The sequence below is a fragment of the Manis pentadactyla genome, chromosome 8 (assembly GCF_030020395.1).
Source record: "Manis pentadactyla isolate mManPen7 chromosome 8, mManPen7.hap1, whole genome shotgun sequence".
Lineage (NCBI taxonomy): Eukaryota > Metazoa > Chordata > Mammalia > Pholidota > Manidae > Manis > Manis pentadactyla.
Window position 1 is genome coordinate 110054205 of NC_080026.1, and position 17059 is coordinate 110071263.

The 17059-nt window shown below is 42.8% G+C and overlaps 1 protein-coding gene across 3 annotated transcripts in view; it reads left to right on the forward strand.

Moving 5' to 3' along the window:
- The window catches only part of CNNM1 (cyclin and CBS domain divalent metal cation transport mediator 1), a 55085-nt gene that overhangs the window by 12270 nt on the left and 25756 nt on the right, over positions 1 to 17059 (forward strand). For 2 of the 3 annotated variants that reach the window (XM_036886516.2, XM_036886517.2), the window contains exons 2-4: positions 12743 to 12886; positions 14870 to 15010; positions 16889 to 17058. In XM_036886516.2, the coding sequence (XP_036742411.2) occupies positions 12743 to 12886; positions 14870 to 15010; positions 16889 to 17058 (455 nt within the window). The remainder of the gene's footprint in view (positions 1 to 12742; positions 12887 to 14869; positions 15011 to 16888; position 17059) is intronic. The other variant, XM_036886518.2, reaches the window with a different exon arrangement.

A 17059-nucleotide genomic window follows, 5' to 3' on the forward strand; every position in this document is an offset into this window, starting at 1 on the left:
CAGTTAGTCATTTTTATAGCAAATAATTTCTCTGATCCAGCCCACATAAAAGCCTCGGTATGTAATGAACAAAAGTGGAAGCTGTTTACCTTGGATAGAGCCCAGGAGCCAAAACTGAGCTGTGACAATTGCCTTAGAATTTTTTTATCCTGTCATCAGTTAACATTAGGTTTCTTCCTCCATCACTCTGCTATTCTTCAGACATTGCAGGCAAATTTAAAAAATATGACCATGTAAACAAGTAATCACAGTCAAGATCAATGGAAAACCCAAGCCATGCACTAAAGTGAACTATCAGGCTAGACCTGGGAAGAGTTGGACCAGAAGGCAGCATTGTGGGGAGATGGGACTGTGACCCCTTTCCCTTCTCAGTTCAGAGCCCTTCTCCTCCTCCTAACTCACTAATGAGATGCTGGACATTAGGTTTGCATACTTCCCTGTAGGCTCTGGGCTTTACAGAATAATTTTCCATTGCTCTGAAATTATTTGCAACAGGAAACCTGAGATTTGGCCTGAAATGTAGAGTCTGTGAGGCATGTTGGGAAGTGCACAGGCTGTGCAGACAGCCTGGTGTGTTTCCTGGCTCTTACACTTACTTGTGGCCTCGGGCAAGTCACTCTCTTTTTCTGAGCCTCAGTTTCCCTAGCCGCATATTAGGCGTAACAATTCCCGTTTTGCAGAGATATGAGGAAGACCAGAGGTGAGGAAGACCAGAGATTAATGTATGCACCCAGTGAACAGCAGGAGTACAGTCACTACTAGGGCAAAGACTGGGAAATGGGGTGCATGTTGACCTGTGTTCTCAGGAATCAGCTTGGTTTAGATCAGAAACAGTGTAGAGAACATTGGAGTAGCTATAGGCTGTCTTCACCTGGGATGAGGACCTTCAAAAGGGCGAGTTTTAAGGTCTGCTTACTTCAAATAGAGGCCCTGAGAGCCCATCTCTGTCTTCTCCCAGGAACCAGCTTCACTTGACCATAAGCCCTGGACTGGCCCAGAACTAATGATCTCTGGGTAACTAAGGCCAGCCCTATTTGCCTTTCAGTAGATGCTCCTTGTACCTGAGACTGCTATGGCCTGAGAATGTCACCATCAGCCAAAATCAGCCAGGTCACTCTAGGTCTTCATGGTGATTTTTCAGCAGAGGATCCTGGTTATGCTTAGCCTGAACCTGGGAGAGACAAACTGGCCCTACAGGCAGCCTCCATGACCAGTTTTGAGCCTAAGAGACCTGAGGTTAAAGTAGCGAATTTTGTTTAGTTGCTTTGTGAAGCTTTCCACAAACCCCAACTAGGGCGGGTCCTGTTCAGTTCCACACATTCAAATATTGGCACTACCATTTATTAGCTGAGTGTCCTGGACCATTTGTTTTCTGAATGGGGAATAAGCACAACATATTTTGATAGATTAGTGGGAAAGAACACAAGGTATACATCAAAAAACATGGTCCTTTAATGGCAGCAAGAAGGCTTCAGAAATGATACTCCCTGTAACTGGTACATGTTACTGAAATGGGAATAACCTCATCAATGCAGGTTTTGAGGGCAGTCAGTCTGGTCTTGGGAAAGGATTAGAGCTGGAAAAGCCAAAAGGATGATCAGTTAGGATATTAGTGCAGTCCCGCAGGATGTGAGGAGGATGTGGAAATTAAGGACTATGCACTTACAGAGGGAAGGAGGGGAAGTCTCTGAGACTGCGTTACCTCCCGGATGCTCCTTCTCTGTCTCCTTTATGGCTCATCATACTCACTGATACACGCTCAGCATGTGGAGCGGGGCTTACCCTTATCAGGTGCTCATATCTGTTGCATGAATGTATGTTTCTATGGCCTCTAAAAGTTGGGACTTCCCAGGGCTCAGAAATGGATCTCTTCATCCACTCTCACTCCCTTGGTAATTTATTCATTCTCCCAAAGATATCATCAACTCCAGACTTACATTTCCAGTTGCCACCTGACATGTCCACTTGGAAGTCTACAAGGCATCCCAAGCCTAAATCTGTCCAAAACAGAGCTGCTGCTCTCTTTGCTGAACCCATTCCTCACACAATATTCCCAAGCACTATAAGCTGCAGTTCCATTTTTGCAGTTGTTCTGGCCCAAACTTATCTGTCTCTCTTGCCCTACCTCCAGTCCCTTGGGAAGGCTCTGTGTTCTACATATCTAGCGAATCTGTCTGCAGTGCACCACCTCTGCCACCACCCGTCTTTCATTGGGATGAGTGCCTGAATTTCCCATGATGCTCTGCTTTCACCTCTGCCCACTTTGTGTCCGTTCTTAACATGACAGCTAGAGAGATCCTTTAGAAATGTAAGTCAAATCATATCACATATTTGCCAAAAACTAACAAATGCACAGAACACAAAATTGCAGTGGCTCTCTCTCATTCAGCCAAGAGCCAAAGTCCTTACAACGTCCTTGCAGCTGCTCCTACCCAGCCCCACCTCCCTGACCTTGGCATTTACCACTCTCCTCTTCCCACTCTCTTCAAGTGCCCCACTGGCCTCCTTACCATTTCTGAAGTTCATCAATTTCACTTCCGACTTAGGGCCTTTGCATCCTATTCTACTGCAAAGAAATCCCCCGGATATCCACAGGGCTTCCTATCTTGCACCTTCAGATCCTCATTCAAATACCACCTTCCTAGGGAGTTCATCCTGGGCCCCCCTAAAATGGCAACACCTGCTCACTCATTCCCACACACTCCCTCCTCCCTTCCCTGCTTTACTTTTCCCCTTAGCACTCTGCTAGAGATTTTACATATTAATCTGGTTTATTATGTCTCACCCCCCACTTACCAGAATATAAACTACCAGAGAAAAATGATTTTGTCTGTTGTGTTCATCGCTGCCTCTCTGATGTCTAAAATAGTGTTTGGTCCATAGTAGGCATTCAGTCAATAGTTGTTGAAAGAATAAAGGAAGACAAGATGATTGGGAAGAATGTGGGGATTTTTTTCTAAATAGGAGCAAAGAAAAGAAGGTAAAAAATGACTCTTGGGTTACAACTCTGGGTGACTAGAAGGTTGATGGTCCCATTTGCTGAAGTGAGGAGGGAGGAAGAATGTGAATAGTGGGTCTTGAAGATCACAGCCTGTTCCTGTTCAGATAAGTGATTTTGACAAGACAAGGGGACAGCTTAGGCAAAATGTCTACAACAGGATGAGAGTTCGAAACAGACACTGATGTTAAGATATAAATTTAGTTCTCAGGAAAGAGGTGATGGTGACGTTTAAAGAGATGGGCTCTGTTCGGATCTTTAATTGAGAGAGAAGAGCAGAGGATCAAGGTCTGAAGCAGAGATTCTTACCTGCACCCGAAGCAGTTATAAATGTCCCCGTGCCTGGACCCTCCCCCAGGCCAATTAAATCAGGGCACAGGGATCAGGTGGCTTTTAAGCTCCCAGTGATCCCCACATGCAGTCACTGAGCTACAGTCTTGGATGTACATTCATCTTTAGGTAAAGATGAAGTAATGGAATCCACAATGGAGACAGAAAAATATCAGTCATAAAGGTGGGAAGAAAACTAGGGAAATCTTGGCCAGTTCTCATACTCAAATATGCACAAGAACCACCTGGAAATTTTGAAGAAATGCTGATTCTGACTTAGATGGCTGGGATGGGGGCTGAACTTCTCCATCTCTCACCAGCTCCCAGGTGATGCCAGCTCTTCTGGTCCAGGGACCACACTTTGAGTAGCAAGTGTCAAGAGCAGTGCTTCTCAAGTTTTAGTGTGCATAAGAATCACTTGGGATATCATTAAAATAGCTGTCTGGGCCCCACATCAACATCCAGGATCCTGATTCTATAGGTCAGTGATGTGACCTGAGAACCTGCATTTTGAACCAGGCTATGTTCAATGCTGATGCTGCAAGAACACACCTCGATTGGTAGAGGGTCAGCAAGATCGAAGTAAGAAACAAGAAGCACTCAGTACTGCCTACCACATGAATAAAAGATGCCGCTGGGACACCGGGAGAATAAGAATGTAGCAAAAGCCTCTGTATTTTATGGTGAAGGTCGTAAGGGAGACAGCAACCATAAAACCATGAAATGATTTCTGCTCTCCTTAGTTCTCTATTTCCAAGCAATATGTTTTCCTCCTAGTTTCTATATTTTATCTTGGGAACAGTTACCTACCAAAGTGCTCCTATTTTTGAAAGAGAGAGGAAGCAAATCAATTATTTGCTTTTTTTTTTTTCAAGCCAAAGGAGTTATGCTAACAGAGTCCTAAATCATCTAGAGGCTATATTTATTAAAGACCTTTGGAGAATACAATTGATTCTGAACAACACGGGGATTAGGGCTGCTGACCTCCCACAAAGTAGAAAATCTGTGTATGATTTTGACTCCCCCAAAACTTAACTACTAATAGCCTATAATTGACCAGAAGCCTAACTGACCATAAGCAGTCAATTAACACATATTCTGTGTGCTCTATGTATTATGTTCTGTATTATTACAAAGCTAGAGAAAAGAAAATGTTTTTTCAAATTGTGGCACATTTCCAAAAAATTCTCCAATATATTTATTGAAAAAAATTTGCATATAAGTGGACCCACACAGTTCAAACCTATATTGTTCAAGGGTCAGGTGTTTTTCAGCTTCTTCAAATACTAAAATACAGTAGTGGTGTTGCTGCCAGTCCCTAACTTTCCATCTCTTTAAAGCAAAGTTTCCAACCTCAGCACTACTGACACCCCTTGTGCTCCTTGCATGAGCCAGTACTGTAGCATGTGTAGCTGCATCCCTGGCCTCTACCCACTAGATGACAGTGGCAACCCCCACCCCAAGTGGTGACAACCCAAACTGTCTGCAGACATTGCCAAAAAAATCAGCCCCAGCTGAGAACCACTGCTTTAAAAAACAGTGTCTGAAAACCTAGTTGCCCTCCTAAGGAATCTGACTTACAGTTAGGGTTTGTGGATGCCAGGTGGCAATGAGTTAGAGCACTACCAGTCACCAGTCCTAGGACTACCCTTTGAGCTTTGGAGGCAACAGAAAAGACTAGTTAGGCTTTCAGCAGGGGGAAATTCTATTGACCCAGGACACACTAAAAGCCTAATACCTCAAGGTTGTCTCAGAGGTGGTTGGCACAAAAGCTATGAGAAACCCCTTTCCAAACTCAACATTAAGCAGTCCATTACCACTCCACTCCACGTCCACAAAACACCATAGCCAAGTCTAATTAGAGACAGCATTCATCAGCTTGCCACTACCAGTACCCTTTGTTCCAGGAGGTTCTCTTCTGTCTTTACATGAGTACTAGCATCTTGTGACTTAAATCAGGTATACTAAAGGGACCAGGATATTACCAAACACCTCAATGCTTGTTTCTCTTTTTCATTAATGGGTCATCAGACAAATAACCAGAGTCTATAGACCTTGCTCATAAACCAGTGGTTCTCAAATGTTAACCTGCATCAGAACCAGCTATAAAGCTTATTAAACACAGATCAGTGGGCCACACCCTCTGAGATTCTGATTTACTAGGTTTGGGGTAGGGCCTGAGAATTTGCATTTCTAATTAATTCTCAAAGGATGCTGATACTGCTGGTCCAGGGACCACACTTTGAGAACCATTGCTATAAACTAAGTAATAGTTCTCAGCCTTGAATGAAACTAGCATCATTTGGAGAGCATTTTAAACTACTGATGACATGGCCTCACCCAAAACCGATGAAATCAGAATCTCTGGGTATGGGATCCAGTCTTTAAAATGTATTTAAAGCTTCTCAGATGATTCTAATGTTCAGCCAGCATTGGAACCATTGAACTAGGTAAAAGGCATTCTAAAGCATTGGGTGGGGAGGGTCTCACCAGGTGACCCTGTTTAATGGGAGACTGTAATATGACTTAATCTCAGAAAAGTGTGACTGACCCAGTTTGCTTCATTGAGGGCTGCTTCTGCAGTTCCATCTAAAACCATCCTAACACAGTGGTCCAAACAAGGTGCAAACTATATGTACATATTCTCTACTTCGTGTCTTATCAGGGTGTGGACAGTACTGTAGCTAGAAACTGTAAATTAGAGGCTGGGAGGAAGTAGTCTGTGTGGGAGGGAAGCAAACCAAGGCTTAAGGTTGCTAGATGCCAGGAAAGGCATGTCAGCAAGCCAAGCCATCAAGACAGGTTTGGGACTTCTGCTGAGGCTGAATACCAGGAACACAGCAGAGATACATGCCAGAGGCCAGAGAGTCTATGGTCAACCAGTTGAGAAGTTAGAACACCAGTGAACCCACACTAAATATACTCCTTACAACAGAGACAAATGTCACCTTAATTTTTTAAAGTGCATCACAATAAAAGTCACTGTTTCTTTACTATCCACCATTCAGTTCTGCAGCAGTATGGTCAAGGGACATGTAAATTAGTAGCATTCTCAAGTTTTCTATTGAAGGAATTACCTTTTGCCTCATTATATCTTAATGAGATCCAATAGGCTCTTGGAATCAGTAAGCTTAAAGTTTGTCACTTTGACTATTCTTAGCAAATGGAAGGGTGATTTTGCCATGGCCTCAGCTGCTCTGAACTTATCTCATGGCTAAGAGTGTGCAAAGCAAAACACTTAGCAGCTTCTTAACGTCTGCAGATCAGAGTGGCTTTGCTATTCTCCATTACATCTTGTTTGTGATGATGATACTAAAGAAATGTTTTTTTCTTCTCTTTCTTCCCCTCCCTCCTCCCTCCTCCCTTTCTCCTCTCCCCCTCCTTCTTCTTCAAGGAAAATGAGCACCAAAAGTGAGAGAAACTTTAGTGGAAGTTGAAAAAGAGGCTAACTTGCTTATGCATAAGACACATGCATAAGATAGCAGTTCCTATTTTCTCTCAGAGATTCAAGAGAAAGCTGGGGGCTGTCCAAATATTTCTGATTCACAAAATGAGGGATTCTTGCAGTTCTCAGGAACATCTCACAAACTCCAAGGCTCTCCTGTACTCTGTATGAAGCCTCTTGACAAATTGTGAAGTTTGGTATAAATGTGAATGATCTTCATTCTTGTCAGCCTAAATTATATCACAGGCAACCCAAGTTTCTAGTAAGATGGAAGGAAACTGAAATTAATGGGCTAATAGTCACGAGAAGGCATTTGAGAAATTCTGCTAGCAGTTCTGCTACAGAGGGACAGGTGAACAAGAAAGACATAGTTCCTATTCACGGAACCTCATAGAAGGGCAGAGAGGGGAACAGCCAAAATGTAAGCCACACCTTCAGGTATACTTTAGGAAGTAAACACAACACTCATCCATGCAAGGAGAAATAATACTTGTTAGAAGCCAGCGTTTTCCCAGAAAAGATGGAAAACACTTGGGAAATTTGAGCCCCCACAGCTCTGGTTTGCCCCAGCTTATAAATTTTAAGTACTGCTAAGTCATCCCTCAGGGTTGTTAAGATCTCTACTAAAGACTTAACCTGCTGTGCCCCAGGCCCACAGCTCTGTGTTCTCAGATTCTCTCCTTTCTGTGACAGGCCTTCATCCCTGCTCACCATTTCCATCACCACAGCAAATCAAAAGATGGCGACTTCACCCCAATTTCTGGTCTGATGACCTCACCGGTATCCGCTTTTTGTCTCTGCCACATTCTAGGGCACAAAATCACAACAGGCACTGTAAACTAGCATCTTAACAGGATTACTACCATGCCCAAACCAGTATTGTTCTTTCATTTCAATACTGGTTTTATGAATCAGTTCCTATTTATACTTACCTGGGGTAGGTTCCAACTTTCAACCCCACCGCTTCCTGTTCATTCAGGCTGGTGACTTTTTTTTCCAACTTGCTTTCTTTTTTTAATAACAGCTTTATTAATCCACATACCATAAATATGCTTTTATTATTATTTATCTATTACTTTATTTAATTTTATTATTTACTACTACTTTAATTCACTACCATAAAATTCCCCCTTTTAAGATGTACAGTTCAGTGGAGCATCAGCTGTGCAAGCATCACGATCTAATTCTAGAGCATTTCATCAACCCAAAAGGAACTCCAGTTTCTCCCTGTTCCCTTCTTTCCCTAGCTCCTGGCAACCACTAATCTACTTTCTTTCTCTATAGATTAGACAATTCCAGACATTTCATCTAAATGGAATCATACAATGTGTGACTTTTTGTGTCTAGCTGCTTTCACTCAACATGTTTTCAAAGTTTGTCCATGTTGTTGCATGTATGAGTACTTCCCTCTCCTCATGGCCAGATAATATACCAGTCTGGATATGCCACATATTGTTTATCCATGCCTCAGTGGATGGACTTTTGGATTATTTACACATTTTAGCTCTTAGGAAAATACCACTATGACCATTTATGTACATGTTTTGTGTGGACTTATGTTTTCATTTCTCTTGGGTTTATACCTAGGAGTGGAATTGCTGGGTCATATGATAATTTATGTGTCATATTTTGAGAAACAGCCAAACTGTTTTCCAAAGCAGGTGAACCATTTTATAACCCATCAGCAATGTCTAAGGATTCCAGTTTATCCACATCCTTGTCAACATTTGCCATTGAATGTCTTTTTGTTATAGCCATTCTAGTGGGTGTGAAGAGCTACCTCACTGGGATTTTGATTTGCATTTATCTAATTGCGAAGATGTTGAGCATCTTCTCGTGTGTTTATTGGCTAGTTACATATTTTCCTTGGATAAATGTCTCCTTAGATCCTTTGCCCACTTTTTGGTTGAGTTGTGTTTTTATGAGTTGTGTATTTTCTTTATATATCCTGAATACACACTTCTTATCAGATATATGATTTCAAATATTTTCTCCCAGTCTGTGTCTTTCACTTTTTTTGATGGTGTCCCTTTTTAATTTTAATGAAGTCCAGTTTATTTTTTTCTTGGTAAGCGGTACTTTTGGTATCTTATCTAAAAAGTTATTTTCTACTCCAAGGTCACAAAGATTTACTCCTATATTTCCCGTCTAAGAGTTTTATAGTTTTCACTCTTACATTTATGCATTTGGTCCATTACAAATTAATTTTTTAATACAGTGTGAGGAAGGCATCCAACTTCATTCTTTTACATGTGGATGTTCAGTTACCACCCATTAGTTATGGAGTTTTCACTCTGTGCCAGGTGCTATTCTAAATTCTGGGGAAACAGATTAGAACATAGCTTTCACCCCTCAGAGAGCTTACCATCATAGTGGGGGAATCACATATAATCAGAAAACAAAAACATGGTGAAATAATCTGTTTATGATGCCTATCACTGTGCCTGACCCTTAGAGTGTGTATAGCAAATAGTAGCTGCTATAATAATAGCTATTGTTGTTATTATAAATGCCAATAGAGAGGTATGTACAAAGTGCTATGGCTGGAGAGAGTGACTGACTTCTCCATGTGTCAAGATTGGCTTCACTTGGGGTCACCCCCAGCACTTCTGGGACCCAGGAAGATGAGGGGTACAGGAGATAGATCCCTTAAGGCCAACCTTTTTTGAGAGAGGAAGGACCTCAGGTATGTGTGTCATGGGAACAACTGGATTTCTTGTCCTTGTGAGTGTCAACTCAGAACATGGTTATGTGATTGCTGATTCCTGTTGCAGTCTGTGTCCAAGGAAGACCTTCCTTCATTTGTATGGAGACCTCTACAGGCACTTGAGGCAATCATAACGGCTGTCTGTGAATTATAAAGGGTTTCTAAACAGATTGCATAAATATATTGTCTTGACTATTATATAATTAGGACTTAAAATGTCTGTTCTCTGGTGATCACAGTGTGTCCTCAAATGGACCATATATGGACCAATGATGGATTTTCATATGTAAGTTATGGCACTTTTTGTAAAATATCGTAAGATGTTAATTTCTTTAATTCCATCCTATGCACTGATCTCTCAGTGGCAGGACTTACGGCTGTCTTATGTATATTCTGCACCCTATTTCACAAAAATTAACCAATTATAGAAAATAATTTTAAGAAATTACTTTTCCAAGTTTTTCCCATTATACTAGTCATTTGTTGTCTACTAGCACATGTTAGCAGAAGAGAGAGAGAACAGGTACCACAAATTTAAGAAAAATGTGTTGGGAAAAACTTTAAATTGAGTACATTATAAGAATTAGCATAATCTAATTGAAGCTGCAGAACACTTCAGTCCAGTTGGGCAGGATGCAGGTGTTTCAAAGAAGGATAATTTTAGAACCACTGATTCACAATTTAAATTTTAATTTGAACACATTGTATTTTATTAAAAATAAAGGTTTTAATGTCTGGTTTTAATATCTGCTATATCAACTATGGATTTTTATTTAGTCTTAGTTCAGTTCATCAGACATTTTTTGGCTGCCTGTTGTATGGAAGGTATCCTATCTAAGGGTAGGTCCTGAAGGAGCTCAAGATTTGAGGGAGAAACAGTCGGATAGAGGACACACGCAGTGCTAGTTATGAGAAGCAGCAAATTATGATGAATTCTCTAATGGGGTTATCAAGGCCTTAGAAACACAGGCAAGGAAAGGTGGTTAGGATTCCCAGTGGGGCAGATCCAGGAGAGCTTTCTAGAGGAGCTTGCACCTGAGCTGGAAGTTGAAGGGCCTATGTAGAGAGACTGGGAGAAGGAAACCGTGTGAGTGAAGATTTAGAAAGTGGACATGGAGGCAGTTGAGGAAGTGGAGGTAACCTGGTGCATTTGGAGTATAGAATGATTAGAGGATGTAGCTGGGAATGCACTTAGAAAGATAGGAAAGAGCCACATTGTGCAGTCTTGATAATAATGAGTCTGGATTTGATTCTGCACATACTAGGGAGCCGTGGAGGATTTTTGAGCAGGACAGTGGCAAGATCAGATGAGTATGGGAGTAAGTCAAAGAGTAGGTTGAAGGTGGGGAAGAAATTAGAGATGATTCTTGAGAGATACAAATGCCATCTTTTCAATTAAAAATCCTAATAGGTAGCTATCTTGTGATTTGAGGTATTTGATACAGTTCATGTGTTTACATTTCGATTGTTAATTATGCCTTCAGCAAACTGACGACTCTTCTTACCTGATATTTTTAGCAATGACCAAGCTATAAAGGGTGACACTGATAAATCATGAACTTCCTTTCTTTTTGGCAAGAATAACATTGGAGTCAGTACCCTAGATTTTCACCTTAAATGTCTCTTAGCCAAGGAAAAGAACCACCAATTTGCATTTTAGAAACAGGACCAGGAAATGTGTCTTATCAGTAGATGAAAATAAACCAAAGCCAAACAAGACTCTCAGTCCCTAGGTTGGGACTGAACTCAGTTACCTAGGTTCACAATCCAGCTCTGCCATTTACTAGTAGTAACTTTAGGCATGATATTTAACCAGTCTGTGCTTTAGTTCTTTAATTTGTAAAATGGGGATAGTAATAGTAGTGGACTCGGGTTGTTATGAAGATAAAATGAATCAGTACATGTAAAGTACCCCCAATAGTGCCTAGCATACAGTTAGAGCTCAATAAATGTTAACTATTATTATTCAGTTGTTGGCAATAAAAATTAACTCATTGCCTAAGACATAGTTTACAAAGTACTTTCACATATTCAGTAGGTCATTTGAGCTCTATAGTCACCCTACAGGTACTGGTTGTCCTAGTTACTCTTGCTGTTATTAACAAAACACTCCAAAACTTAGAAGCATAAAACAACAACCATTCTATTATGTTCACAAATTGTGAGTCAGGAATTCAAACCAGATAGGTGAGAATTGCTTCTCTCTGCTTCTCTGTGTCTGTGCCCAGCTGCAGAGCCTTGAGTGGATGGGGCTGGATCAGCTGAGAGGGCAGATCCACTGCCAAGACTTCTTTGCTAACCTGTCTGGCACTTTGGTGGGATGGCTGGAAAGCCAGGCTCAGCTGCAACTGTCAGCTGAGCACCTTCATGTGCCATGTTCACTGTGGAGGCCTCAGGAAAGTCATCAGACTTCCTAGAGTGTTTCAGCAGCAGAAGCTGCTGGCCTTTCCCTTGGCAGTCTCACAGCCAGTACTTCCCTGTTCTCGACTGGCTGAAGCAGTCACAAGCCCACCCAGACTCAAGGGAAGGGGAAATAGACCACACCTCTGATGGAAGTTGTAACAGAGAATTTGGGAGCCCTCTCTTAAAATCAGCCTATGGTATTGTTCTCTACTTCTAGATGAGAAGACTGAGGCTCAGTAAGGGTGAAATGCTTTTCCCAGGGTCAGTTGCAGAGAGAGTAACTGGAATGGTTAAAGGATGGCGGATGGAGAAAGTCTGGAGAAGGAAAAAGGCTTCTAACCTTTTTCTGATTCCAAATTCTTGTTCTTTAAATTAGATTACTCATCCTCCTTTAGCTTAGATATACTCACTGTCTCAAGAGCCTGAGGGTCTCAGCTCCAGTGGGTCATATTCACTCTAGATTCAGTGAGACCAAGTAACAACAGAGTGTTGGAGCTAAAAGGGTTTATTACCAGGCTTCATTCTCGTGGTGGCAGGTCAAGCACTAGAATCACATCTGCATCTGACCAGTCTGCAATCTGTCTCTGTCTCTGCCTCCTGGGAGAGCACTGGTGGAGCTCTTTACATAACAACACAGACAATGATGGCTCATTGCCGACAGGTGCATAAGCATGTGCCTATGTGATCGGCCAGTTATCAGTGCACATGTGCAGTGGGCAAGTAGATTAGGGTCAGGTGAGCATCCTGGTCATAAGCACTTCCATTTTCCCTACAGAGAGCAACTTTGTGTAATTTTTTCAAATGGAAACATCTCTGAAAATGTCCCCGATGCTTAACTTTGACTTCATTTGTCCTCTAGGAAAATCTCACCTGGCCATTGTCCAGCGGGTGAATAATGAGGGAGAAGGGGACCCCTTCTATGAAGTGATGGGCATTGTCACACTGGAGGACATCATAGAGGAGATCATCAAGTCAGAGATCCTGGACGAAACTGACCTCTACAGTAAGTACATGACCTTGGCTACTGTCCAAGGTCATCTTATTTTCCTCTCAGTCTCAGCTGGCTTAGTTTGATATACAGTATGAGAGGGAGTCAAGACAGGCCCCATGCATTGCTGTGTGTCAGCCTCGTCATGCCAGGTGCTGGCATGGCAAGATACCCTGGCTCGAATCATCCCCAAGTCACTGAACATGCCAGCTAAATGTTTATCAGGAGGGAGCTTTTAGGACCTGAGCCAAGCAAAGGAGACCTCCGGGCCTTTGGCTGGCGAAGGAACTAGCGCAAACCAAGTGTACCTTGGCTGGCTGTTCGGCCCTTAGTTCTGTCCCCTGTGCTGTCCTGTTTTTATCTTCATCCACCTAGACACAGGCCCCAGTACTCCCTGGGGTTCAGCACATGATTGACTCACACCGCAGCATCAGCGTGCACTGGAAACTGTCACAAGATTGCCCACCTGCAGCCTAAGCCAAAACCTTACATAGCCCCTCCTCAGACACTGCTCCCGTCCCAAATGCTTCTTCAGCCCGACCGCCTGGTCTCTCCTCTCTCTTTCCCTCCCCAGTCCCGGCTCTGCTCCCTTCCTTCTGGTCTCCTTACCCTCCTCTTCACTCACTCTCAGGGACAGTGTGGACTACTGTATGCAGAGAGTGACTGCTTCTGGTTACTGGTCCTTACCAAAGCTTTGCCTGCGGACATTACAAAGGCTTGTTTTGCCTCTGGGATGGGAGTGTTATCTAGATCCATGGGAGTCCTGGGCTAAGAAGTGTTTCCTCCTCCTGAATTTCACCTCATGGGATAGCAATCCCTTTTCCTCCCCTCAGATAACCTGTTCTAGACCCCTGTCCTTAGTTTCCTAGAAGCAGCCCTTCCGGAAATAGCTCCCAGGAGAAAAAGCTTTGATACTGTAAGACAGTGAGTGGTGCAGAATGAGCACCTTCTCCTTGGACTGAGATGAGATCAAACCTAAAAACTGGGCCAGGCCTCGATATAACATAACAGGAGTGTCACAGTATCTGATATTGCTGTGGTACCTTGCCCAGGCCTGTCCTTCAAACAAGGCTTGACCACCCCCTCCCCCATCCCCTTCTCCCTTCTCCGCCTCTGCCTACCTTTCTTGATTTAGAATTTCCAAATGTCTCAACAGATACACTGGTGAAGACATTCATACTAAAGTGTCAGTGGCTGATTATAGTTTAAATGAATAAGTTCCTCCTAGGGCATTTGTTTTAACAAGCTTAATGCTCCAAAAACTCACTATTAAAATAAAAGGAATGAAGAGGGAGATCAGAGGACTGATTCTCCAATGACGAAACGTTAAGTGGCATTCTGAGGGAGTAGGAAGAGGGCATATTTAGGCAGATGTGTCACGCAAATCAGAAGGTCGCTCACCAATGAGAACAAAAGAACTCATCCAATACATGTATTTGCTGCCTTCTTACTCACCAATCGTCTTTCTAAAGAAGAGGGTTAGGGTTTTCCCACCCTTATAAGTAAACTTCTGGCATGATTTCTAAAGTGCTGTGAGAAAACTGAGGAGCCAGGAATGCTGTTTCTTCTCACTTGACCCTAACTCACAGGACAGCTGGGTCTGATCTCCCTGGTGTTGCCACCCAAGCAAAAGGAGTGTGAAAGCAGGGGCCCAGAGTCCGAGGCAGGGCCCCAGGAGGGCTGCATACTGGAAGGGCACACTCTGCCTTCTAGCAGAAAACCCAGACAGAATGGCTGAAGTGAGCTCTGGAAGGAGAGGGCGAGAACAGGGGGACCAGGTTCTGGGGCCCTGGCCCCCTGGCCCTAGGGTTCATTCTCTTTGATTTCTACTGCATCTGCTCAGCCCTGGGAAAGAGATGTAATGTCACCTACAGTTGACACTTTGCAGAAATTCATTTGGTCCCAAAGGACTTATCTGTCCCTTGTGACTCTGGGAAAACCTCCAAAAACCAACAGTGATTCTGAAATAGCCGCAATCTGTCCTCTGTGATCCCACAGCTGACAATCGGAAAAAGCAGAGGGTCCCACACCGGGAGAGGAAGCGGCATGACTTCTCCTTGTTTAAGCTTTCTGACTCGGAGATAAGGGTGAAGATCTCTCCTCAGCTCCTGCTGGCCACCCACCGCTTCATGGCCACAGGTATGACTGTGCCCACCTGTGTCTCTACCCCAGGCAGGACGAGCAGCATCTGGAGGGTGGGGCCCAGGCACCAATCATTTTTAATATCTTGCAACCTAATTCTAATGTGCAGCCAGGACTGACAGCCACTACTCCTGGAGAGGAAGTTGCCTTAGGGAGGACAACAGGATGCTACATACTGTCATTTTCAGCCCCAAGCCTCATCTTCTAGTGAGGAAGTGATTACAACTCAACTCTGCTTTTCTCTCTTGTGCTCAAGAAAAGAGCTAAAGAAACCACTGATGTACTTTTCCCTTCCTCTACTTGCTTCCTGGCAGGAGCTTGAGGCCAACCTCCATCCTGTTGGAATTGGGGTGCCCCAGAGGGTTTGTCTACCCAGCACCAAGGCCCTGGGGCCCAGTACCCTCCAGGGACCACATAGGCCTGTGAGCCCAAGTTCTTAAAATATAGAAGTGGATTGTGAATCTTGGAATCTTTAGGGAAAAAAAGTGAGAGGACCCAGAGATAAATTTATCCTCCTTATACAGCAGGTAAAATTTGTCTTTGAACCTGCTAGCCTTCTATTCCACCCCTAATTAATGTGCACACCTAGAATGATCACACCCATTACTAAGTTCAATACTTAATTAATCCAGCATATATTTACCAACAATGTAATGAGTACTAGTGCTGGTCCATGTGCTAAAAACTAGAAAATTTTAAGTTGGAGCTTCTTTAGAGTTTCCACATACTATCTAGTTCTGAATACAGATTTCTTTTAACTACTGTCTGATTTCCCAGAGCAAACAGCTGTATCTTTTAATATTATATGATATAATGTATTAAAATAAAATAAATCATAACATAGCATAATATACAATATACCTGTTAACATATAAATGTAATGTAGAAATGCCTCATATTATTGAGAAATTGTCATTTTAATTAACTATTAATTTGGAATTGCAGTTCATTCAACAGACATGTGTCATATAAATAAGTCAGGTGAAATTCTCTGTATTTCATTTGATTAATGCATAGCATTAAAACCTTTGTTGTTCACATGGCTTACTTATCCACACCCAACTCTTTTATTTTTTAACCACTTTATTGAAGTATGATTGACATACAAAAAGCAGTACATATTTAGTGCATGCAACCTGATGAGTTTGGAGATAAGCATACACCTATGAATCCATCACCATAATCTATGCCATAAACATGTCTGTGACCTCCAAAACTTTCCTCCTACTCTATTATTATTTGTGTGTATGTCATAAGATCTACCATCTTACAAATTTTTAAGACTACAATGCAGTATTGTTAACTATAAGCACTGTGCTGTGTATGCAGATCACTAGGATTTATTCATCTGGCACCTGAAACTTTGTACCCTTTGACTAATACTTCCCCTCCCTTCTCCTCCCACCAGCCACAGACAACCATTCTATGCTTTTCTATGACTTTGACTATTTTTTATTTCATCCTGTAAGTGGTGTCATGGAGTATTTGTCCTTCTGTGTCTGGCTTATTTCACTTAGTGTCATGTCCTCCAAGTTCTTCCATGTTTTCAAAAATGGCAAGATTGCCCTCTTGTTTAAGTCCATGAACAACCTTAAATAAAATCAAGGAGAAAATTAATCATGAAACAGTTATTTCCAAAATGGTGACCTGTTTCTCCTGATGGACCAGTGTGGGGACACACAACCACAGAGGGCATGGGGAAGGCCTGAGTCGCACATTTGGGTCTAAGACCCCTCACACCCAAGGGAACGGCAGGAGCCCTGCCAGCCTGGTGTCCAGGAGCAGGCATGCAGGTGGCTGTGGACTCATGCCCTCGTTACACCCACCCTGACACCTGCCAGCTGCCAACTGCTCCTGCCTCCCCCTGTGCCCTAGAAGTGGAGCCCTTTAAGTCCCTGTACCTTTCGGAGAAGATCCTGCTCCGACTCCTGAAACATCCCAACGTGATCCAGGAGCTGAAGTTTGATGAGAAGAACAAGAAGGCCCCTGAACACTACCTCTACCAGCGCAGCCGCCCCGTGGACTACTTCATGCTGCTTCTCCAGG